General features: G+C 34.1%; 1 protein-coding gene across 1 annotated transcript; it reads right to left on the bottom strand.

Annotated features, from left to right (window-relative positions):
* Positions 1-104: 104 nt before the first annotated feature.
* On the bottom strand, positions 105-25,879 carry CCDC152 (coiled-coil domain containing 152). The gene is made up of 8 exons (XM_074328963.2): positions 25,779-25,879; positions 23,935-24,040; positions 19,838-19,906; positions 9,105-9,169; positions 5,875-5,977; positions 2,687-2,814; positions 821-904; positions 105-227 (listed from the first exon to the last, which is right to left on the bottom strand). The coding sequence occupies exons 1-8, from the start codon at positions 25,863-25,865 to the stop codon at positions 105-107; spliced, it is 765 nt and encodes a 254-aa protein (XP_074185064.2). The 5' UTR covers positions 25,866-25,879.
* Between the last annotated feature and the right edge of the window lie 814 nt (positions 25,880-26,693).

The raw sequence follows: 26,693 nt of genomic DNA, 5'->3' as shown, positions 1-26,693 counted from the left end.
TTGTTATTATTTAGGCAGTATGTTGTGTTGACTCTAAATAGAAGTGAATTTTTTCAACTGATTTTAAAGAGATTAAATAGCAACTAATGAGCTTACTGCTGTACTCAAAACCGTTTACGTTTAAGGTAGGACTCTTTGCCAACAGAAAGGCGTTGCTCTAAATCGTGAATGGTATTACGGAGAGCTGCAATCTCCTTGTTTTTTTCTTCTTGAAGATGTTGAAGCTTCTAAATGAAGCAGAAAAATTTTGTTATTGCAATCCAGAAATAATACGATTAAATATAAGAAACAACAAAACAACAATAAAAACTATACTTCTGGTTTAAGTAGAAGTAGGTACTAAAAAAGACACCCTATTTTGAAAGGTTCATAATTTTATTTTGTGGGACAATGGGGTAAAACTGGTAAAAGGATACAAAAACATGCATTGGCACCATTTGTTTTAGTTTGTTCCCATCTCCCTATATAGCTTGAAGTTGTAAAGCATAAATTAAAGAGTTGAATAAAAAATCGACCATCTGAGTGCCTAAGTAACTTCAGAATAGTAAGTCAGCCTTAGTCCAAAATAGATTATGGAATTCCTTAGATGGTCCAAAGTGTCAGGATTTCTCTAGTGGTTTAATTTACTACTAAGATTTTACTTGTTTAAATTGAAAGTGAACTTTAAAGATTATTCAAAATCTAGTATTTTTCTAATTGTGTGATATATTTTAAGAAAAATTGTTAAGTGTATTGTTAGTAAATATTAGACAACTTCTATGGAAACACATTAGTGTGTTTATTTTCTTAAACAACAGCCAAGGAAGGAAAACTCACATACCCTTCTGTAGATACTCTGTGGCAAAACAGTAGAATCTGGATATGATTTTGGTTTAGTTTGAACTCTTGCTAGTTTGGCATCAAACTGAGTCAAGTTTAAAAAGAAAGTCATTGAGAACATTCTAGTTAAACAATTAGAAACAATTGTTTCTATAAATACAAGTATAATCCATTATATCTTTGACATATAATCTGTAATTTAAGTGTACTCTCTGTATAACAGAAGATAGAAAGTCTTTCTTTAAGAAAGAGCAAAGAACTCCCAAACAAGATTAACCCTGGCTGCATGTTAAGGTTACCTGGGGAGTTTTTCTAAAAGTACCAAATATTGGGCAGAGATTCTGGATGGGGTCAGTATCATCTTTTTCTCAAGACATCAGGTGCTTCTATCATGTGGGGTCAGAATCTAGTTAAAAGGGTTGAGACTCTAGTTAAAGATAGATAAAAATATATTCACATCACTTTGTGCTTTTGTAAAGAAAATGTGCAATCAACAGTTGTGGGAGAAAGCTCATACACCCTCTTCTGTATAGACTTTGAGGCTCAATAGTAGAATTTGGATATGCTTTTGTTGATTTAGTTTGACCTCTTGCTGGTATGACATTAAACTAAATCAGATTAAAAAGAATTCTCATAGGCCATTCTTACAGGTCATATTTTTTGCAAAGTCTTCCATTATAATTTTTCCCTTCAGGTTGGGTTTAGTGTAGACTCTCTGTGGACTAAGAATGAACTCTCTGTGAGGTTGTGTTCCAGATTGGGGAGATATTAGGGATAGTTACAATGAAAATAAATAGCAAAAAGAGTTCTGTATATCAGTCAAACAACAGACTTGGGCTAACGGCCCCAGATGGCAAACAATGCACATTCCCAATCAACGCATTAGAAATTGATGTCGGTCTTGAAACATGCCCTAGTGTGTCTCAGTTGGCCACTCAGCCCTCTCTGTGGTTTGTGGGTACACTTGACCAGAAGGCAGTAGCAGCAGCAAAGAGCCTCTCAAATCAACAAAGTCCCCTTTTGCTCAATGATTATATGGTCTCTAACACTACCTCACCAAGAACCCCAGGGATACCAAGCTGTCAGGAACATGAAAACAAAGTTAACTAAGCCAGTGTATTTTGATAAAATGAGGTAAAGTGGGACGCAGGCTGGGAGAAAGTGATGAAATAACGATGAAAAGGGAGATTGGTAAAATTTAGAAAAAAATTTAAAGGACAAATATATTGTGTAAATATCAATATCTTGGAGATTTTTGACATCTGTTTAAACAACCTACTGAAAAGGCTTCCCTGACAAGAACTGCAACCTCAGCCTCTGAGATGCCCTATTTGAAATCCCTTTAAATTTTTAAAAAAATCTGTTTTGTCTGCCCTTTGATACACATTTTCCTACACAATTTATTAAGGAGAAATTTGTCCCTTTTTATCCTAAACAAAGAAAAAGGAACTTCTAGTTGTTTCATCAGTGTTCAACAATTTCTGCTGAGAAGAGAGTAATGTCAAGGATTAGAAACTCCCCACTGCTGGAATGGTAGTCCTGTGAAGTCTGCATAGACTCAGCTGTAAAATGCAGGTATTCCCTGAGTTATCTGATCCCTGCTCACAGAGGAAACGATACCTTTCTGGAAACCAGGACCTTTTGATGACTGAATAGTCCCACCTTCAGGCCGCGTGATATAAGGCAGCGGAGTTAAGTTGTACGGGGTTTGAGCACTGTGTGAGCTGGAGAATGAGGGTGTGTGAAGCCCTCTCAGAGTTGTTTTCACTCCTGAAATTTCTCTCACTGTGATGAAAGATGACCAAAGTACGGTCTAGACTCTAGACTAAGGGATGCATCCTTAAATTTAGCAGTCTTAAACATTTACCTCTAGCTGTAGTTTGATTATTTCATTTTGCCTTTCTTTTTCTTGAGTTCTTAACTTTGCATTTAACTCTGAAATTTCTACCTCTTTTTTCTCTATCAGTTCTTTGTTCTTTTCTTCACTTAATTCAACTGAATAAAACAAAAATAAATAAAATTAATTCACTATAGCATTTCCAAAATCTTATAAGCTTATATTTCTTCAGTATTTTAAACAATCCACAAGAAAGTAAATTTTATTAATAAAAACATGTAGTATTTTAGAAACTGTTTATATGCAGAGTAGTTTAGATATTTTTGACAAGCCCCTGCAAAACGTTTGAAACACAAAAGTCACCCACTGAATGCTTTTAAACAAATAAACTAATTTAGACTCAAAACATCAATGGCCTAGAAAATAAGTAGGAGATTTAGTGGTAAAGAAGGATACAAAACCTGTGCTCTTAGGTATAGAGGGCCCCAAATTACTGGATGACTGTAGAGCTACATCAAACACCTGCTATACTCTATTCCATATAATTTGGCCTCTCTGATGTTCACACCATGTCTTTATGCTTCATCAAACTTCCTCTTCTCTCAACTTCCTTATTCCTGTAAGTGATACCATGCCATCCAGGATGGGAGCCTCCAGGAAATCTTTGATTTTAGGGAGAAAAGAGTCAATTAATTTACAACAAGCCCCCCAAATAAGGGACTCCATCCACAACGAATCCACTACTTACTTAGTTTCAGGCCTCATTTTTCCTCAGTTGGTCTCTGTTTCTAGACTATCACTAGTCTCTAACCCCCTAAAGGCTGCTGCCAGGTTAATCTTCCTAAAGCATACCTCTAAGTATGGCCATCACTTTCTCAAAAAACAATTCCAGAAGTCAAAGAATCCAGCACCAGCCACAGGGGCCTTTATCTTGCTGAACTTCTCTGTGTAGTGCAAAGAAAAGGTAGAAAATGGACTGTTATTCCCTAGCATGACTCAGGTCTCCCCCTCTGTATATCTTGGCTTTTATTTTCTCTTTGTCTAGAGGCTATTTTCCCCATCTTCACCAATCAACCTTACCCATATTCAGGATTTAGGAGCAGAGCCTAACACTAAGGTCCTATCTCAGCCTGGGATAAGGCAAAGTCCAGCAGCATATATTTAGCTATCCAAAACCTTAGAGAAATGGACTTCCATCTGGTCTCAGTCTATACTCATTATGTGCCTCGAGGCAGCATTTTGAAGATACGAATGTAAAGCAGTTGTGATTAAAACAAGAACTAAAGCACTGAAATGGATCCATCTTCAGATACTTTGTTGGAGGACAGGTGTGTGATTTTCTTTATCATAATTCCCCTGCAAGGTTTTGTTAAGATTATGTTGGCCTTATGAAATTAACTGGAAAGTGTTTCCTCTCTTTTTTTGTTAATCCTCTGAAAGAATTTGTGTAAGATTGACATTACTTTTCCAGAAATGTTTTGTAGAATTTCACCAGGAAAGCCATCTGAGCCTGGAGTTTTCTTTGTGGGAAAAATATTTATCATAGATTTAATTTCTTTACTAGACATAGAACAATTCAGATTTTCTATTTCTTCTTGTGTGCTTTTTCCCCCCCTCAAAGATGTTTAATTCATCAAAAATTTCAAACATATTGGCAGAGAGATGTTTGCTATGCAGTTAATTATGGAGTTCATTCACTTTTTAATATTTGAAGTGATTTTCTCTTTCTCATTTCTGATATAATTGGTACTTTCTCCATTTTTCTTGATCAGTCTTGGTGTCAATCAATTTTATTAGTCCTTTCAAAAAAATTTGGATCTGATTCTCTTTATTATGTATGTGTTTGTAATTTCATTACTATCTGACTTCTTTCTTTCTAATTTCTTTGGGCTTAGTTTGATTTTTTTCCTCCTAAGTTCTTGATATAGGTATTTAGATAACTGATTTTTAACATTTTCCAACATTTTAATTTAAGGCTATAAATTTACCCATAAACACAGCTTTATTTGTGCCCCACAAGTTTTGATATGTAGTCCAGGTAATTCAGTTCACAATATCTTCTAATTTCCTTTAGGATTTCTCTGTTGATCCACAGGTTATTTAGAAATAATTTATAAACATATAGGGATTTGATAATTATCTGCTTCTCAGAGGACTCAAAGAAATTCCAAAATTCTTTTCTAAAGTGTCTGTATAATTTTATAGTTCCACCAGTATAAGGGATCAGAGTTCCAGTTGCTCCACATCCTCATCAATACTTGGAATACCAAGTATTTAAAAAATATTTTAGCAGTTTTAAAAGGTTCAAAGTGGTATGTTCTTTTTTTTGTATGTTTACAATTTTCCCAGTTGTATGTTCTTGTGGTTTTAATTTGCACTTTCTTACATACTAATTATGTTGAACATGTTTCAGGTGCTTATTTTCCATCTGTATACTCATTTCTTGGGGAAAGCATCCAAATGTTTTGTCCATTTCCTTATTGAGTTGACTTCTTATTCGTGGGTTGTTAGAGTTCTCTTATATTTTGGATATAAGTCCTTTAACGGATATGCATTTACAAGTATTATCTCCCAGTCTCTGGCCAGTCTTTTCATTTTCTTAACAGTGTTGAAGGACAGAAGTCAGTAATTTTGGTGAAGTTCAGTTTAGAATTTTTTTCTAATAAAGATAAAAATGTATTGTGCTTTATGTTTCTTTCCAAGAAGTTGTGCCTAACTCAAGGTTGCAAAGATTATATTCTATGAATTCTTTTAGCAGTTTTATAGGTGTTGGTTTACATTCAGACCATTCATCCATTTCAAGTTGATTTTTTGCATATGATATGCATAAATATGGTCTCATTAAGAAGTTTTTCCTACCCTTATGAAACTAGTTAGCTTTAAATATAGGTTCAGACTTGTTTTACTGAAGGAAGAAAATTTTATTAGTGAAATTATGTTCAATATGCTGAGCATATAAATATCAAAGTTAATTATATATTTTATATTAATTTTATAAGGACATTAATTGCTTCATATTAAATAATATTAAGTGCAAACATCATGAATCCAATTTAGAAATGTAATTTATATCACATAAATATACAGGCAGGTACAAAATCTAAATTAAAATGTAATAAGACAGTGTTCATTCAAGAATACTGGCTATTACTGAAAAAAATTTAAATGTTCATTTAAATGATGTCTTAGAATTTAGTAAATTAAAAATAAAAACTTACCTTTTTTCTGCATATCCTGGTAAAGTTTCCTTACTTCTATTTTATGTCCCTCCTCTTTGATTTTTATTTCACTCATAAGTTTGGCAATATTATTTTTATATTCCTAAAGATTAAAATATATATTCATTCTTCAATTTAAATATGTGTATACAACTTTTAATTAATTACAAAGGTGAAATTTTTGAATTTTATATTAAATTTTTATATGTACTCATATCTAGAGAAGATATTGTTCATTGTTTGAATAATCACCTTTGAGAAGGACTAAGTTCTGGCCCATGGAGATAGAAATCATCTAGAGATAACGTCTTTTTATATTTGTTTTCTGAATACTCATCACCAGTGTTTAGCATATCATAGATGCTTAAAATATGTTGTTTCATCGTATGAATAAATGCCATAACAACATTAAAATATGTCCAATAAAGCCAAAGCTATACTGTAGAGCAACAGCAGGCACCGTTCAATACGTAGTAAGCGCATCCTACAGTAGGATGAATCCCTTTCAATGTGGGATCCGTTTGAAACTTCCATTTCTGAAAATTATATAAACATCCTTAATTCCCAGAAGGAGGTTAAGCACAACCTAAGGTAAAGGTTAGCTGTTTGAGAGGCTAGAAAATGATGGATTTGGGGTTCGAGAAGTGCTCAGCAGGTGCCTGTGATTAGCTTTTTAGGTTGTTGAAGGTTAGAGGTGATTTATGCTAATACAGAGAGGGACATTGGGAGAGGTGATGGAAGAGAAATTCCCCAAAGATAAAATTTACAATTTTCCCAGTGGTATGTTCCTCACGTAGGAAGAATACTGAAGCAGGGTAGTAAGAAAGAGACAATAACGAGAGCAAAAGGTCAAGAAAAGCCTCTAAACACCATAAAAGACAGGGACTTTGTTTTTAATCACTGTTGTCTTCCCAACTCCTAGTGTATATCTCTTGACACATATTTGTTGAATGAATGAGAGTGCCAATAAGAATTATTTACATCAGAAATTCTTAGATTAGACCTAGTGAATAGTCTTTCGAGGATCCATTAACTTCCTGAAATTGTATGCAAAATTATACACATATATGCGTGTGTGTGAACATTTTTCTCAGAGAGGGTTCATAGCTTTTAATAGATATTCAGTGGTACTGAAGATGTAAAAAAAGTCAAGATCTGTAAAAGATATATAGGAATTCCTTGTATTGTTCTTGCAACTTTTCTGTAAGTTTAAACCCTTTTCCCAAATAAAAAGTTTTATTATAAAAAAAAAAAAAAGTCAAGATCTATTGGCTTAGATGGGTATAATTAAAAATAGAGGTACACTCATCCAGATTACATAAATTCAAAGGGATATAATCTAGATTCCTATTTGTGCTACTTATCCTGCCAGGAAACTTGGAAAAATGGCCAAACCTATCCAACCACTGTCTTTGATTTAAAGCTTGGCAGGTGAATATATGGGTGAACCTCATAAATTGTCATTTTTCATATGCATGTATCTAGCTTTCTAGATGGGCAATTACTGAGTGGCGTTTATAAACCATTCCTGACTCAACTGGGTGTACTAAGCATTTGCTGCTCTGGGAAACAAAAAGAGACAAATTCTATGTATCTTTTCACTTGTATTGACTTTGCCACCTGAAGATGCCCCACTAAGGTGGAATGCTTCTGTGAATTCTATAAGACCCGGGATTTTCACTCCAACCTCCAGGAGTGAAGGTGTCCTAATGTCTGGGCTGGGGCCAGGCTGTATTTCACTAGGTTCTTCTTCTTCACTTTAGCCTGTACCAGCCCTAAGGAATCTAAACCCTTCCTCTTTCTAAGTGGACCAGGACCCAATAAATTATTCTTGGTTGCCTTCTTTTCGTTTGCCTTCTTGGGAATTTTAACTGACAAGGGATAGCCTCTGGTTGTATATTTGTTATTACAAAACTTAAGGATTCTCTGTCTACAAGTTACAAAACCTCTCCCAGTCCCATAAATATGGCCATTAAGTATCTCCTGAGCTTGTTTCTAGGCAGTGGTTCTCCATATGTTTTGGATGGGCCTGGAGGTTTTGTACTAGAGAATTTTCATTGGATTAAGGTAATCTGTAGTTTGCTTTGGACAGCAGCTAATTAAGAAGTTATCTTGGATTGTGGTGTTTTCTCATTAATTTCCATTCCACTGAAAATTCCTATAATATTCAAGACAAAGCAGTGTCCTATGGCTTGACATTTTAGAAGAGAAAGGAGGCAAAAATTTCTCCCCCTTCTTTCAGCCCCAATTACACCCTGACTTCATCTACTATTGAGTTCTAGAGGGTAGGGAAAGGATGGGAAAGAATAAAGGAAAGGGATAAAGACAAGGAAAAATAAAGCGTGCGATACAGTCCAGAGATATTTAAAGTATCTCAGAATTGGTTGTGAGAAGCTAAATTTTTCAAGCACAGCCAGATGCTATTTATTACTCCTAAGAATTACCCAGAAGCTCTGGCAGGGTTTTAGAATTAGCTTGTGTTTCTTTAGAGGCTCCTCAAGTGAGGAACCAGATTGAATTTAGAGATGATCTTTCAGGTTGAAGCTCTAAACTTGATACAGATCAAACTTGAGTTTTCGAAATCTTAGGTCTGCTAGAGTTTGGTATATTGGCTCCTAAGAGATGAGAAAAAATCAGCATAATAAACCTCCCAAAGGGCAGAGGGGTGGGAACTGATACTTACTGAGCACCTTTTATATGCTAGTCACTGTGTTGTATGGTCTGTAATTGCTACTATCACTATGCTGTTCTTACAGGAGAGAAGAAAAAGTAGCAAAGGGTATAGTGGCCCTTGGGAGAGAATTAACTGATAATCCACATAATGTTCCCTTCATTTAGATGGTGCGATAAAATTGCAATATATTACTCAAAACAGAAAGACTAAAGACTCTTTATAGTAAAAAAGTTTAAAAGTGCTAATTAATAGCTAGAATAAAATCTCTATTAATGTAATTAAAAATATGTAGCAAAATAGTAGCATCTCTTTGTGGTAGAAAGAAAAAGTGCAGTGATTTAGTAAATTATAGTCTGAAAAAGACGCGTTCTCAAAATCTCTATTTCTTAAAAAAATTTAATTTATTAAAAATTCTGGTACACGCATGCACACATATACATGTTTACTCAATAAATTTTGGCGGTTTTTGTTAAAGAAAATGACCATTTTTTTTTTCTAATTTGAGAACACAAATGCTCTACAGGAATTTGATTGATGTAAAGATATATAAACTCACCTGTTGATGAGATTTTAACTTTTCTTTCATAAGATCGGCATTTCTTTTCAGTTGTTCATTTTCACCTGTGTAAAAATCAGAGCGCATCCTAACTTATAGCACTTTTCAATTAATATGGGAATATGTTTAACATTTCAAGTTTTCACTCATGTATACACATGCAAACAGCATCTACTACACATCTAGTACACGTGCACAGAGTACATGACACTGGGAATGGTGAAACAAAAACAAATTATTGCTTTTCAAAGAATTTACAGCCTATTGCTGAGACAGATGTGTAAGTAGTTGTATGTTAGGATAATTGCTCTGTAATGCAATGTGTCTGAAATGCACCCGTGTAAGAAAAGCCTAACTCAGCTTCAAGTCAGGAAAGGATTTACAGAAGAAGAATCACTTGAGAGCTAAGACTTAAATGATAAGGCTAACCCATGTGGGAGGAGGGCGTTCCAGATAACGAAAGCTGTACGGAAGGCTAGGTTTGAGTGAGTACCGCATATTTGGGACAATTATAATTCAAGTACAGTATTGCTGGAGTGTAAACTGTGAGGAGGATGTGCTTACATAGGTTGGGGCCATATCCTATTGGGAGGTAGACATATTCTATGTGAATGACTGAATTTTATTTCATAGGTCACAGAGTCATCAAAGAATTTTGAACAGTGAAGTGAAATGATTTGTTATAATGTTAAAAAGATTATCCGGCAGTGTAGAGGATGAAAGGGAGGGGTTTGACCCTAGAGGAATGGATATCAATAACAATAGATCAAGTAAGAAATAACAGGAGACTAAATCGGGCCAGTGGCAGTAGGAGACAAAAGGAAAACGAAGATAACTAGATGATAGAATCACCAGGAGATTTAGTGACTGATTGGATAACAGAAGCAAAAAAGGAAGCGCCTACAACTGAGATTACTCTACCCAGCAAAGCTGGTTAGGACTGAAGGATAGAGAGATTCCCAGACAAGAAAAAGCTCAAGAAAAGGTGTTTGATGTTTTCCAATTTATAAAAATATTCTTGCTTGTTTTAGTAAGTGAAGCACCTGTGAAGGGAAACTAATCATCTTTCCCCTACCTGCTCACCTTACCGAAGCTATCAGTGTTAACAGCCTGGTCTGTATCCCTTCCCTACTTTTCTCCCAGCTTATACACTTATATGTAAACATACCACACATTTCTACTGGTCTTATTTGTTTTTACCAATATAAAATTGTACTATACACATTACTTTGCAAAGAATTTATTTTCTAAAAGTGGATATTCCTTGAAGTCTTTAATTTTTCTATGCATATATGCAAATACATTTTTATAATTTTACATAAATAGGATATCATACATGATGAGATACTTTTTCGACCGTCTTCTTTCTTTCATTTCTTTATGCCTTCCTCCTCTCCCTCATTTGTTCTCCTTCTTTCTCCCTTTGTTTCCATATTGCTGGTGTAATTGTGTATACTTCTGTGTTTTTCTCCATGCTCTTAACCTCTGGATCATATATATGCAGACACAAATACATATTTCCATTTTCTATTCGTATCTTTTGCCCATTTAAAAATTTTTATTTATCTCTGCTGGTCAATTTGTAGAGCTATTTGTATATTGTAGATATAAAGTACATTGGTATTTGAAAACATGTTTTTCGACAAAATAACACGCCAACTTCTTTTTTCACTGTTGTTGATGTTTCTGTTGTGTTGTTGTTAAGAAAGTCTAGTAGGTCTGTTTTTTCTTTATATAGCATCTAAAGCTCCCAGATTGGTTAAGAAGATATTCCACAGCTCTAGATTGTACATGTTGTGTCCTAGATTTTCTTTTCAGTTTGTATTTTTTTTTCACTAAAGTCTTTTATCCATCTGGAATTTATTTTTGATGGTGAGAAAGAGTCCAGCTTCCTTTTCTTCCAGATGGAAAACTAGTTGTGCCAGTACCATGTGTTAAAATGTAATTCTTTTTCCAATAAATTGAAATATTCCTTGTGTCATATATCACATTAACAAATATTGGGGTCCATGTCTAGAATCTAGTTCTCTATTCTTTCTATGGATATACATATATTTTTCAATTTCTATGTCAATACCATATTTTCTTTTCTTTTTATACTTTAAGGAGGGCACGGCTCACAGTGGCCCATGCCGGGATCGAACCGGCAACCTCGGTGTTATTAGCACCACACTCTAACTAACTGAGCTAACCAGCCACCCCTACGCCCAGACTATATTAATTTCATTCTAACAGCTTCAGATTGTTATCTGGTAATGGAGGTTCCTCTCCCCCACATTCTTCTTATTTTTCATAGTTTTCTTGTTTATTTGTTTCTTTTGTCAAATGAAATTTAAGATTATTCTATACTATCATTTATCCCACCCCCAAATTTAGTATTTTAATTAAAATTGCATTAAATGTGTATATTAACTTTAGGAAAATGGACATTTTAATAATGATAAGTCTTCTCTTTGCCAGAAAAATTGATCAAACTATATAAATGTTATACTACTTGGACATGATCTGGCTTGCCATATCTATAAGTATGCTAAATAAAACCACATGACTATCTGTGAACTAAAGCCATCTATTGAAGACATAGCTAACCTCCTTAATACTTTATATTTCAGTTGGCTCTTTGTTGGCTTTCATCTGTAGTACAATAAACATATGGTTATTGTCAGCACTGCTTTTTTCCATCATCCTACCAGATTCTATGTTAGATTGTCAAACACATATTCCCACCTTGGCTACTTTTTTATGGTATAAGGCTCTCGCTACTCTTGCTGTAGTATCATAAATTCAAATAGCATTTTACACCACTGTGGAGTCCACCTGGTCCTGATATTTGACAAGTAGTCTTTCTCTGACCTAGTCAAAATCCACTTTAATCTCTCAGATTCTAATAATTTTGCAATATATTTTTCTAACGTTGGTTATTATCTTTCAGTATCAAACTGGGAGGAAACTCTTTAGGTGTGCAGTTGCACAGAGCCCTGCACTCAGAAGGGTGCCAGCTTGGTTGAATACTCTGCCATTAACATTTTGAAATTCTTAATAATTTTGTTTTGAATGTGTATTTGCAAGTAAATTCCAATGGGACAACGGAGCAGAGAATATACATGAATGAGCAATATTCATGTCTACTGCTCCTTGCCACCACGTTCATACGCAGCATTTGCAATGCCCCATGAACACTGAATTCTGGTGGACTCATGATGCGTGGGAGTTCAGCAAGGTTCAAAGGTACAAGTACAAGTACAAGGTAAGCATGTTCTATCTACAACTAAGTAAGCAAGGGCCCTGAAAGATCTGAGAGGGCACATTTTCCCTTTGAACTAGAACTTGCTTCAAATGCAAAAAGAAAGCAATGGCAATCTAAGAAACACAAATGACCAAGTAACTCTCTATAATATGCTTTTTTAACTTCTGTACTTCCCTCTACTAGCCAACCAATGATGCTGAAAATGATGACTCAGAAGGAAAGGGAAAGAAGGAAATTCACAGTTCCCTTTCCTTTCGGTCCTTCTTTATTCACTGCTAGTAAGCTGAAGGTGGAGTGTTAGTAGAACGTGTACATATCAAGAAGTAAAATGAATAAAAAAATGGTTGAGGTAGTTTTGTGCAGCATTTCCACTTTTCTGGTAAGTATGAAATAGATATGAATGTACAAGTCGTAAAGTATTAATTGTGTACTTTTGTGATTCTTCATGAATTAAATGCTATTATCTTTGTATTTAAAAGTGGTTTGTACAATATAAAGATAAATGGTAAAATTCATGCTCATAATTAAAAATTTTATTTATTTATATTTACTTAGAGCAACATTAAATAACAAATAAAAACACTGATCAGTTGAGAGAGCACAGAAGAAAGCAAAAAGCTTTATTTTTTAGAACCTTTAATGTTATATTTTTCCTGCTTTTTGAACATGGGGCCCCACATTTTTATTGTGCACTTATTCCTGAAAATTACATAGCTGGCCTTGTTCATAGGTTTTGTTCTTCAATTTCCTTTTGATGCTCTTCTAACAAATCTCTCTTAGAAGGAGTCAATTTTTAAATAATTAAGATTCTGAAATATATACTCATAACAGATAATTTTCCCATACAAAAGATGATTATAGAAACATAGCCTTCTTCCAATGATATACTAGAAGCTAAATGTCAAATTATTGTAAGGAAATCTTTTTCATAATTATGTTGAAAGAAGTATTTCTGCATTTTTCAAACGACTTAATTTAAGCAATACTTTTTTCTTAAGGAATAACTGATCACAGATTAGCCTACTTTCTCAGATTATTATCTTAAATAGAATAGCACTGAACTATATACTATTGCTCTTTTTAAAATATTCTTATCAATGATCAATTTTGATTAAATCATTTTGCTTAGTATAATTTTTGTACAGTAAAGTTGTACTTTATATATCACAATGTCTTCCTTGAAACCTACCCAGATAGAACATAAGGGCACAAATAAATCCAAGTTATTCAGATTCAGTTCAGACATGAAGAAAGCAATATTAAGTTGCCAGAAATTATCTAGAGACGACTGGTAAAAACAAATATGAATTCTACTGATTTTGGAGGTGCTCTGTATTTGCAGCTGATTTCATGGGTCTCTCTTTCCCCTATATGAATGCCCATGTGTTTGAATTTGTAAACTGAATTCCTAAAATTCATTTGATCTGGGACTGGTGGTAATTTTTCTTGAATAGAGAACCTTGTTTTCTTTGCTTTAGTAGTAACCACTAACCGTAAGTTAGAAGGCATGACACCTTATCTTTCATACAATAAATTACGGGGTTTCTCCTAAACTAGCATATAGAGTAATATATTATACAATAGTAAAATATGAGAAAAATTCCTATTCTATATACAGGTAACCTCCATATAACATGGTTGTTAGGTTCCTAAAAATGCCGTGTTATGCGAATCTGTGTTATATGAAACAAAGAACTAGTACAAAAAAGGGGGTTAAGTTCCAAAAATTAAAAAATCATACTATTATATTTTTATAACTAAGAGAAATACCTTTATTAAAGCAATTTTCACCAAAAGTATTAACATATTAATATGTATTAAATAATGTTTTCTTGTCATCACTAGTAAGCACTATTAACCAAGGCCGTTTTGTTTTTGACAAGATATCTTCATTCTCTGAACTTTCTTCAGCATTATCTTGACTTTCTATTCTGTACTTTTTGCAAAAAATGTTATTTTAGATGGCTTGCTTTTAGTTGAGAGGTCTTTATAAATTTCGTTATAGGGTGCTAAGCACTTGTGAAGTTCTCTCTTAAACGTTGTGCTCTTTCAGTGGAAGGATCTTCCTTTAGGAAATACCGCTCCAACTGTTCGGCTAAGTCTAGGCCTTTCTTTACGCTTTTTAGAGTAAAGTGTTTAACTTCTTTGTTTTCACTTGTGCTATCGTCCCCTGAATTTGTTTTTCATTGCATTAGGATTGAGAGATTTATAAACCAGCATAGTTTTACCATGTGATCGCCTGAAGCATTACTGCACATAAGTAATGTTATGTGGTTTTTTGATGCCTTAAAACCTGGTGCAACGTTTTCATTTTTTGAAATAAACGTCCTCTTGGGCATTTTTTCCCACCAATGACTGGTCTCGTCGGCATTAAAAACCTGATGTTTTGAATATCCACCCTGTTCAATAATTTCTTGCAATTCCTTTGGATAAGTTTTGGCAGCTTCTTTATCAGCTGATGCACTTTCTTCTTGTATTTTTAGGTTTTGTAATGAAAGACGTTTTCTTTTTTCTTTTTTTTTTTTTATTAAATTTATTGAGGTGACAGTTGTTAGTAAAATTACATAGATTTCAGGTGTACAATTCTGTATTACATCATCTATAAATCCCGTTGTGTGTTCATCACCCAGAGTCAGTTCTCCTTCCATCACCATATATTCGATCCCCCTTACCCTCATCTCCCACCCCCCACCCCCCACCCCCTTTACCCTCTGGCAACCACCAAACCATTGTCTGTTGAAAGACGTTTTCTAAAACGGTCAAACCATCCTTTGTTAATAACAAAGTCAGGGTTAATAGCAGATTCTACATTTACTTTAAGTAATTGCAGATTTTGAAAGCTTTCTGTTTAATAATATTGGTGTCCAGTGGAATCTGGTTTTTTGAACAGTCATTAATCCAGATACTAAGGGCTTTTCCCATCTCAATTATTGGTGCTCTGGGACGAGATGTCATATTTGCGGAGATAGAACAACTAGCAGCAATGGAAGCTCTAATTTTATGTTCATCTTTCTGTATAGTCTGGATTGTTGCTTCATTTAAATCCAAGGTTTCTGCGACATGAAACTTTTCCCCCTTTTCAAGCTGATTCAAAATTTGTAATTTTTGATCTAGCAAGATGAAATGTCTTTTAAGAAGTATTTTTTTTTTTATTTCCACCAGACATAGTTCAGGGCTACAAATTAATTCACAAAAGTGAAAAACATAATTACCATTTCTTTAAAAAAGGTTGACTAATACCTGAAAAATTTTAATCTATGTATAATGTAGTAAAAAGAAAAATACAGAAAGTTTTAAAATGTGTGTACTTAATACTTCACGAGCAAAATGGATTTAAAATTCTAATAAATTTTAAAATTTTGCAGTCAAATCTGATACGACATCCATGCTGAAATGAAAAATTTCAAATGAGGTATTTTTTGCTCTTAAAAGCTCTTATTACGCTCTGTGTTATTCGGGGATTTCTCTAATTCTCAAACCGTGTTAGAGTGCAACCGTGTTCTAGGATGCTGTATTTGTTGTACGAAGGTTTCCCCAATCCTTGAACTGTGTTAGAGTGAAACTGTGTTATAGAAGTGCCGTGTTATACGGGGTTACCTGTATTGTGATAAATCATACTCTATTTCTAATAAGCCATGTCCATATCCTAAACTCCAAACACACATTTATTTCAAAGATAGGATAGATCCATTCTTCAAGTTATAAAGACCAAATTTGGGGGCTAGAGGATAGGAGAATCAAGCAACAAGAAATAAAAGCCCATATTATAAAAGGATGTCAATACTTTTGCATAAGCTGCATGATGGGCCCTTGCCTCTCTCCACCCTGATAAACAGCATCTCAGATGTAATTCATTAATATTGCTTCACGACTTTCCTTCCCAGCGTCAGGTTAGCAGTAATAACAGGAAAGGCTTCTTTGGTCCTTGACAATGACAACATCTCACAAAGTATACTTAACTTGATCATCCAATCACTCATGAGAATGAAAAAGACTCAAGTTTTCCCTTAAGCTATGAAATTCCAATGCTTTTGCCCCAAACAGTTTAATACCTTGGCAAGAGGGACCAACCACTTTTTTACAAGTAAGTGGTAAGAAGTTAGTAGGGAATAGACTGGCCAATGTAAGTAACAAAATCTAAAAAGTAGTGACACACAGATGTGGTATTCTAAACTAAAAGTCTCCAAACTTTTACAACTGTATGCCCTCTTAAAAATAATGAGCATGCACTCCCCAATTCATGTCTATTTATTTATAAATTATACAATTATTACTAAATTTAATAGATGTTAGTGAGACAATGGAACTAAAAATGCATCGATAATTTTTATAAAAATAGATTTAATTCTTTGATATAGAAATTTGAAGGCTGGCTTCAATATTCAGGTTATTTTTGATACTTGGTTTTTTTTTTTAAAAAAATATTATTAGTTTCAGGTGTACAAAACAATGTAATAGTTAGACATTTATACCCCTCACAAAGTGATAACCCCCTCCCCCATCTACTACCCCTCTGACATCATACTTGGTTTTAATGGAACAAATCCATCACTGGTTGTACTTACTATAAAATCATGATACTATTTTTCACTCTTAAACACCAATTACACAATTGGTGTTTGAAATTTTGCCAGATATCTATCTTCTTTGATGCTACTTGTTCTTATAAGCTTCTCAAAATGTTTCTTTTTTAAACAAACATTTAACAAAATGGTTCAAAATCACTGAGAATCATCGATCACTGTTTGAATTTAGTGTTCCACTGCCAAGTTTAATGTATGAGTGAGAAAGTTGACATGTTTTCAGCTCTCAGATCACTTAATGATGGAATTATTTCTAATAACCCATTTGAAAATCTTGCTATAGATTAATTTTCTCCCAAAAGCAGTTACTTGGCCACCATTTCATCAGGTATGATAGATTTTCATTTTTAACCTTTTAATATGTCTGATGAAGAACTTGTACAGTGGTAGAAGTGACAGCTCTGCTACTTCCTTATTGTTGACTTGTACTTGTATTATTAGTATGATTGTTAATCTGTGTTTTATTTCTTAAAGCTGCTTGTCCATTTTGAAAGGATTTGTTTGATTGTAAGTAGCTAATATATAAACACAGGCACGTGTAAACTGTACCACATATCAGTGCACTGAGACTCAAGAAAAAATAAAGATGCAGCAGTTCAGTTTTAGAACTCCCACTCTCCTCGGGAGAAGAGAAATCTCGTGTATCATAAATGATGCATAACTGACATACAGAGAGAGTAAGGAATAAATTCTATTATTAAATATTCGTCATATTATTTGTCTTGGTTTTTAGATAAATAGAAATCCCAATGTTTTCTTTCTGCATCTCAATGGATCATCTTTTACACAGCCCATATACCCTACTGAAAAGATTGATGGATGAGAGTAAAGGGAGGTATCATTTCTCTTACAGTAGCTGAAGAAACTTAAGCCCAGAGGATAACTCATTCACCTGGTGTAAATGTCTAACTATTACATTGTTAGCAATATTATCAGTAATATTATCAGGACACCATGTCTGTCTAGTGTCTTCTTTCTGCTATCCTCAATGCTGTCATAATTTTCAGGCTGGAAGTAAGAAGTCTGTAATAAATTCTAGCATTACATGCAGACTTATCAACAGTCAGAAGAATACAGTCTATCTTTAGTTTTGAATGAAAGGGAGATTATTCCAGAAACCTCCCATTGGAGCTGGGGTATGATTAGCTTCCCCTGAGGTATGTGGTTGGATGAAGAATGAATATCAGAAAAAAAAATCAGGTTTCTATTAAGAAAAGGAGGATACAGTTTCTGGGGAGCCAACCATTTGTAACCACTTTGTAGCCTAAATAAGGAAGTTAATCATACAATCTTGACAATCAAATGGATGAAAAGAGGTGAAAGACAGGTAGTTCACATATATCACTTTGCCCAAACCAATGCCTATAGAAGCTTTGGAAAAATGAAATCAGTGAATCACTATTTCTTTCTGAGAGGCACCATGGAATATCCATTTTCAGGAATAGCTACTTAAAAATTAGTGCTACCACATTTTTGCAAAGATGGTATTCTTGACTACTAGTCAATTTTTGATATCCTTTTACAAAAAATAATATATTCATTATTGACTTTTTGGAATTACAAAATATTTAACTTTAATTTCTGGTAGATGTTTTATTTAAACAACATCCTGAAAAGAGTTAGATTAAATACCATTTAAAACCTAATAATAGGACTGTAAATAATTATGACTGTTCACATATTTTTTAAATGCAGTTAAGTGTTATATTTAGTCACAGAGAAGAGAAAAGTTGTTCTGATCATCAGCATTGAAGTTGGAAAATGAAAGCCCAAGCCAGGTGTGGGATGAGGATAAAACACTGGGAAAAAGTGAGCAGAATGCTAGTACCAAGTAAAGTGAATATTTATGGGAAAGAAGCCTGCAGGAACAAGCCAAAAGAAAAGGCATTGGAGACGGTATGGTTCCCCATCTATTATCCTTCTTAATCTCCAGAACAGCGTTTAGTGGTATATTGATATGGAAAATGAATCCTTTCTGTACTACTCTTGCTTTTTGACAATGTAAGTGTGAAGTCTTCTAATACAATTTTTATATTTGTTTCTTTAACATTTGAGGAAATATTTTAAGGGAAAGCAATGGGAGAAAACAAACAATAGTAATTCTTAAAAAAAGATAAACCTCAATTAGAACATTATAAAGACAGTAAGGAATAACATGCTAAATAAAATAAATTACATGTAGGATCACCATTATATCTTACTTACATATGTAAAGTACTTTATGATAAAAGGAACAGACTAAGATGAGAAATTCTTGTTTGATGTAAGTTTTACGTTGGAGGGGAACTTGAAGGCAGTTTACTTTAATCTCCAATATGGTAGAGGAAAACCCCACAACACTGCACTGTAGCTGAATCAGAACAGGATAAAACACTTGGTTGCTTTGTCTGTTTTGTCCATGGTAGGCTGTTGGGTTAGCATGACTAGCAAAAATAAGATTAGCTGAGTGTGCCAGCTTCATTTACACAAATGTGGCCTTAGTCTCTGATAAAAAAATCAAATGGTAAACTATCACTGGAGTTTGAATAAAATATTCATTATGTAATTACTAGTAAATACCCACCCTTCAAAACTGAACATGGGGTTAGTAAAGACCAAGAGCACTACTGAGAATAAACACACCTCTAAACATTTGAAAATAATAAGGGTAATTATTATGACAGATTGTGAAACCCTGATGTCCCTGTCAGAATATGACTGAATTGTTCTGTTCAGCATAACATTTCTTATTTCCTAATAGTTGAGGAAGATATTATTAAGTAGTAAGGAATCCTTCCCTGAGCTGATGAATCTAACAAGACCAGATTAAAAGGAATTTATTGTCAATGATCTAAAAACTCTCTATTTTTAAAGGTGCTCAAATACATCATATTTTTTTTAGATTTGATTTTTTTCTAACTTACCTTTCAAATTATGTTGATATTCAATGGTCTGTTGTAGCCCTTTTATCATATTATGAAGAGTAGCACATTCTAAAATAGAAAAGAAATTTATTCGAAGATTATTTGCTTTCATTTTGGAATTAGTCTGTCAAAGTTGAAATACTTAAAATAAAATAATATTTAATTGACAATTATGAGATCTTAATAAAGCAACCAGGTATTTCAAAGTAAGTTATATAATGGCTACTTTTTAATCACCCAGACAAGTCAAATGCAATCCAGGATTTAGTAGTGAGTTTTCTAAGGCACAATAAATCCAGTCTAGTACGGGTTCCCTGCAGGTGCCTTAGCAATATCTGCCCTGGATGGAAGGCACACTGGGGACTCTCTGGGGAACTATGAGTGTATCCATGCGAGTTTTCCATGAAAGAACATCCCAAGGACAGAGAGTCAAGATACATTGTTTTGTTCAAAGACAGAGAACCAGAATTGGTGAGAAGGTGTCATTTGGCATAAGATACTGCTTTAATTCCTCACCGTCCTCCAACGTATCCTCTTAGTATGTATGCCTGAGTGCTAGGGCAAGCGAGTAGCAATAAAAGGAGTAAAAAATGTATGGAGTTACAGGGCATCAGCAACTTTGGTACCAATGACTTCCGTCATAATGGGAGATGGAGCCTTCATTGCAAGCGTTAGTGGCCTGATACGTGCATATATGCTTTCAATATATTCTTGGCTATCACCAGCAACAGCTAAACCTTTGAAGGGTAGCAACAGTGGTGAAAACCTCTGTAACTTTAAGCAGTCCACTTGGCTATAAGCTCCTGGATAGTAGGGACTATTTTCTGTTTTGTTTACCATTTCTCCCTAACATATACAGCAGTTGCAGTTCACAGTAGGCACTCCATAAATATTTGTTGAGTGACTGATTTACAGACAGGCAATATCATAGTAAGCTGAAGCAAGAAAGGGGTAAGGGGAGGAGCTCTAGCCTGAAAACAATAACATATATTGCTATTTTAAATGCTTTGCAAATATTAAATCATTTAGCCCTCTTAACCCTGTGAGGTAGGTCCTAGTGTTTGCCTCACTTTACATATGAGGAAATTGACACACAGAAATTCCGTAAATTACCCAAGGTCACACTTATAACTAGCAAGTGGCAGAGCTAGAACGTGAACCCCGGCAGTGTAGCACTGAAGTGTATGATTTTAACTACTTTACTGACACCAAGAGGAGGAGCTCAGGAGAACTTCTTCAGAGTAATTTGAGTAAATTGGAAAGAGAGCAAAAACTGAACCGGAGAGAGACTCTTTGTGGTAGTGCCATCACATTTTTACTATAAGGTTAGGAAACACAGATTGAACTAGCTTAAATTTACAATTATACTAGCTAAATACATAATGATGAAAACTTCAAAAAAGAATAACTTAATATTTTAAAAAGGAAATATAACTTTTAAGGTTTAAGGGCAATTTTACCTTTATGTGCTTAACAGCTAATAAATATTGAGCCCGATTCTCTTTCTTTCAGCGTTAGGGACCTGTGACCAGTTTTCAGCTGGCATGCACTAGTATGACATGCTGACTCGCTGTCATTCTAATGGGGCATCTGTTTTGATGGTTAAATATTAAATACCGCATTTGTATCAAATAATAAAAAGTTGTCTAGGTATAGTAATAGTACCATTTATTGAATGTTTACTGTGTCAGGCATTACACCAAGTGCATTATAAACGTTACCCCAATTCGTATTCTAAATGATACTGAGAAGTTGGTATCATTATCCTGATTTTACAAAGGTAGGGAGTCATCCATAGAGGTCTGGTTACTTGCCAAAGATTCCACAGTTAGTACATGGAAGATATAGACTAGAACACAGGTTTTGAAAATCCTGTGCTCTTAATCTGCTTATCCAATACTTCCTCAGGAATTGTAGGATATGCTGAGGCAACCACGAAACTTGGAGTCAGAGGAACTAGATTAGAGTTTCCCCTTCTTACTTTCAAGCTAGGACACCCTGGGTGAGCTACTTAATCTGTTTGAGCTTTATGTTCTTCCTCTGCAAAATAAAAGTACGGGTAACACCCATCCTACCTCACACACGAGACTATTCTTATATATAAGACTGCTCTGTCAACCAAAGGAGAAAATATTCTTTGTAAATTCACTCACAAATATTTAACCTCCTTATTGTTGATGTTATTCTCTCTCTCCTTTGTGTCCCACAATTTGTGTTTATCTCTTTTCTCCATTTATCACATTGCATTGTAGTTATTTGTGGTTTTTCCCGCTAGATAGTGAACTCCTTCAGGTAAAGATGATCTTTTTTTTTTGCTATTCCTTGCATCTAACATGGTGACTCTTTCATAGGTGTTCAATAGTTCTTTTATTAATATTTACTGACTAAACAAAAGAACCACTACTGTGAAGGGAGCATGCAAAAGGTCACCCTCAGTGAGAGGTCCTGCACTCAGCATGCACATACAGTAATAGAAATTAAAGTATTTTGCAGAAGTTAAAAGCTTAATGCAGTTAGAAGGCTCTAGTATTCTGGTTTTTCACTTCTCCCAACAGCCTTCTGTCATTCCCACCACCTACTCTCAGACAAAGTTCCCACCATCCTTCACTTTTTCTCTCTTGCTAGTTTCCAGTAATAGAATGATGGTTAAATTACATTTGACATTACCTACTTCATGTATGTTACTATGTCAGTTGCTACAATTAAAAAATTAAGGGAGAGTAAACTGAGTCCTCAGTTGTCTTTTAGAGGATGAATCCAGCAATTCATGAAGTATGGTATCTGAAGGTACCTCAGTCAGTAATCAGCAAATTGAAGTCCTGAAACTGAAAGTATACTGAATGTTTCAAAAATCTGTATTTTCACAATTTGAACACAAGGTGGCTCTCTCAACACAATTTTTTTTTTTTTTTTTTTTAAACAAAGGAAACTGGCTCAACAAGGAATTGTTCCCAAGGTAGAATACCATTCATTATTTTAGAATAATGGCTTCAATTTTCTTTGCAAACATTATCATTTCTATTAAACTTTAAAATTTAATTTGAAGAATACTACTATCCTATTCAATTCTTACAAACTAGAGCTCAGAATACAAAGCTACTTCTTATACTATATAATTTAGTAAATCAATGATTATTTTGAGCTGAAATTTAGGCTCTACCATTAACTAGCAATTTGGGCATAATATCTATTTCATAAAGCAGTTGGAAATGTTAAATACAATTATAAATGAAAAGAATTTATATTCTCAGTATTAATATTATTTACCATCTCGAACTGGCAAATAAATTCTTTATCTGGTCTATCAAGATCTCATTCTTTATTGTAGAACAAATTCAATCATATATTTATTGTAGAACAAATTCAATCATATATATATATATACAGTTTGTTTTTCCTCTCTAAGTGAATTAGTACATACTTGGCTCTGTAAGTTGTCATTCTTGCTTTTTCTTCTGCTATGTATTATCCAGCAAAAAGGCAATTAGATTTAGAATAAGTAGAATTGGATTTTTAAAAAGTATTTAATTATTTTTTTTCAAATACTAGTATAAAATACACACGAAACATAAGTATAGGGAAAAGTGACTATCTCTGCCCCCAAACTAACCAGTTTCCCTGCCTCCCAAAGTAAACACCTGAGAGCACAGCACATGTCTTAGTAAGCAGTCCCTCATCCCACGGAGCCCAGGCTCCCAGGCTCCCTGCCAGGCAGCTGGCTGCAGAGAAGGCACAGACTGAGGGCATAGCTGGGAAGGCGGCCACTGGGAGCTGAGTGACACATTTGGCATGGGTGGCAAAGAAATGAGGGGAGAGTGTCAGACTGATTCTTGGACTTGCCATTTCTTAGCTGAGTGGCCTTACACAGATTATTGAACTTCTTGTCTACTTGGACGTTTTTTCATTACTGAGGTAGAGTAACAATGCCAGTCCTATCTGTCTTTCAGGGCTATCTTAAGGGTAAAATGAAATGATAGCCTGGAAAGTACTATGTGAATTTAAAATATTTTACAAATATACGGGGCAGTATTAATAACTGTTGTATCAAAAAACATTCTCATTAGACTTAGTATTATTTCAGGCAGCAAAGAACTAACCTTCTTTAAGTGAGACCTCCTTTGTTTGCATTCCTTTTAATAAGTAGTTAGTTTTTTCCAACTGAATATCCAGTATATTGTTCTTTCCACTAATTTCTATCATTTTCTGTAGAAGAAGCAATATACATTATTACCAAATCAATGCTGCTATTTTTATTTTTTTACCTATGTCTGTAAGACTAATAAAAATACAAAACATTTAATACCTGAATGTCTAATAATTAAGCCTGACATATATTTTTAAATAAGCCAACTTCCTAATTTACTTTTAATTTTAAAAGTCACATGGTAAAAATTGAAACAGTTATGAAAAGTTATGAAAAGTAAAAATGCTACATAACTTGAACCCCCTTCTTTCCGACTATTCAACCCTCAGTTCTATTGTTAACAATTCCTTATATATGTTTCCAAAATATTTTATGATTATACAACTATAGGAAAGGATCATATTATACTCTTATCTGCACCTTGAAAGTTCAACTTAGTACTATTATCTTGGAGATAATGTCATATAAGCATGTGTAGGTCTACCTCATTCTTTTTAACAGCTGCATTGAATTTCATTTATGAATATTCTGCAATTTATTTAACTAATCCCCTAGTGAGGAAAATCTGTGCTGTTTCTATTTTTTTTGCTATTGCAGACAATGAATAAACATTGTTGAATATATCTCTTTGGTATGTTTGTGAATAGTATAACAGCTGCCACACACCCTTCAAATGCCTTTAAAAATCATCAGTTCATGACCAGTCTTGTATCATGAAGTGGATCTATATCTCTATCCACTTCCCTATTGTCACCATTTCTACATTTATCTCAAAGCAACCTTCTGACATTATATTATTTTGTACATAAAGATTACCATTTATATGTATCTCTAAGAGATAAGACTCTTAAAAGAAAAATCACCATACCATTACCACATCAAAAAATGAACAATATTTCTTATTTAAAATGTTTAAGAATATGATAGATATTTCCAAATTAATCTCTGAAAACTGTCCCAATTCCTTTCCCATCTACTGTGCTAAATCTCTTTCTCTTTTCTCTTATTTTGGTAAGAATCAGTTGGTTAAGAAAACCTAAGCTCATTGTTTTCAAAAAGCTCATAATGTTACCTCAAAATAACCATCATAATGAAAATTCTTTTATTATGGCAATACTACATTGTGCAGATAAAAAGAAAGAATAGAGAAAAATGATAAGAAAAGGAGAGAAAATAGAGGTAGGTATTATTTCCCCTCCCACTTCTGCTTCACAAAACAAATCTTTAATTTATCCATCTACATTTTCTCAACAGCTATTCATAGTCCTCTCTGAGGCACAGGAGGGGGAAAAACCTAATATATGCTTTTAGATTTGATCTACCATGTAATTTGTCCAGAGTCAGGGAGGGAGGACTTCAAATAGGTCCGCTTAGGTAAAAGAGAAGGAAAGGGCAACAGATAAAATTGGAAAGACTGAAAAAAAAAATTTAGAGTTAGTCATAATGATAAGAGATTGAGGACTGAGTCTACTTCAGTTTTTTGAAACCATTCCTGAGTTTATGGACATCTTGGACATTTAAGTATGTACTTTCCTACTAAGTTTAGCAAAAGTATATCATTTATTTGTTCCTTTGCCCGAGAAACATTTTGATGCATTAGTACAAATAAGCCCAAACCAGGTATATTTTAAATACAGATTTTTAAAATGAGAAAGGGCTTAGCAAAGTACATTTCCATTATCTTTACCCTGATCATTTTTTGGGGGTACATTTTTTCTTTCTTCCCAGCTCCTTCCATTGGCCAAAACCTGTTCCACTTTTCACTATATACTACAGCTGTTTGATATATTTACATACCTTTTCTATCTGTGAGAAGTCATTTATAAGTTTGTCAAGATTCACACTGCTAATCTTTTTCGTACATCCTTCGCTGCTTTGATTCATGTCTAAAGTAGCAGACAATAGTGTTAAAAACAAACAAAATCTAAAGCACCATAATAGTGGTTATAACTCAAATGCTGAAGTTTCTGTACTCCATTCATAGAGAACCTCCTAAAGCTCCATTACACTCAGAGAATTTTTGTTATACCATTATTAACAACAGTCAAGTGCATTAAGGCTTCTCTACCTCTCTTCACTCCCACCCCAGCTGAGTTTTCTCTAAACAAATCTAAAATTAGTGCAATGTTATGTGCATATGTAAAAATTACTTGTCCCTACTATATAAAAAAACTAATTTTGCTACTGTTCAACACTCATCTACTTGCCATCAGTATGGCTGGACTTAAAATCTGATGTATTACCAAATCTGATGAATGATCTTTAAATATAGGTATTCTCTATTTAAAATATTTAAAATATTTGTTTAACTACCATGCCACAGATGTTGTTTTGCTGTATCTCCTGTTACTGTGCTTATCGCTATGGATTGAATTGTGCCCCCCAACCCCAAACCCCAAAGTGACTGTATTTGGAGATAGGGTCTTCAGGAGATAATTAAGGTTAAATGAAGTCATATGGGTGGGGCTTCATCCAATAGGTCGGTGGCCTTATGAGAAGAGGAAGACTAGGCATTTCTATACACTCTAAGAAAAGACTAGCCTTGCAGCCCTGTCTCTGCCATCCATTAAAGAAGAAAAAAAAAAAAAAGGAAGAAAAAGGAAGAGAGAGAGAGAGAGAGAGAGAGAGAGAGAGAGAGAGAGAGAGATCTTGTTTTTTTTCTCCATGTGCTCATACTGAGGAAAGGCCACAGAAGCACAGAGTGAGAAGGTG

Source organism: Rhinolophus sinicus, chromosome 3 (genome assembly GCF_057876585.1).
Source record: "Rhinolophus sinicus isolate RSI-liver-muscle chromosome 3, RSI-T2T, whole genome shotgun sequence".
Classification (NCBI taxonomy): domain Eukaryota; kingdom Metazoa; phylum Chordata; class Mammalia; order Chiroptera; family Rhinolophidae; genus Rhinolophus; species Rhinolophus sinicus.
This window is presented reverse-complemented; position numbering and strand designations above follow the sequence as displayed.

What these genes read in the sequence shown, in the direction of transcription:
- CCDC152 (XM_074328963.2), bottom strand. Translation starts at nt 25,865, where the DNA reads ATGAATCAAAGCAGCGAAGGATGTACGAAAAAGATTAGCAGTGTGAAT. An exon ending in AGTTAAAATCTCATCAACAG is followed by an intron (nt 5,978 to 9,104) that starts GTGAGTTTATAT and finishes TTTAATCTTTAG; the next exon opens with GAATATAAAAATAATATTGC. An exon ending in CACAGAGTATCTACAGAAGG is followed by an intron (nt 228 to 820) that starts GTATGTGAGTTT and finishes TGCTTCATTTAG; the next exon opens with AAGCTTCAACATCTTCAAGA.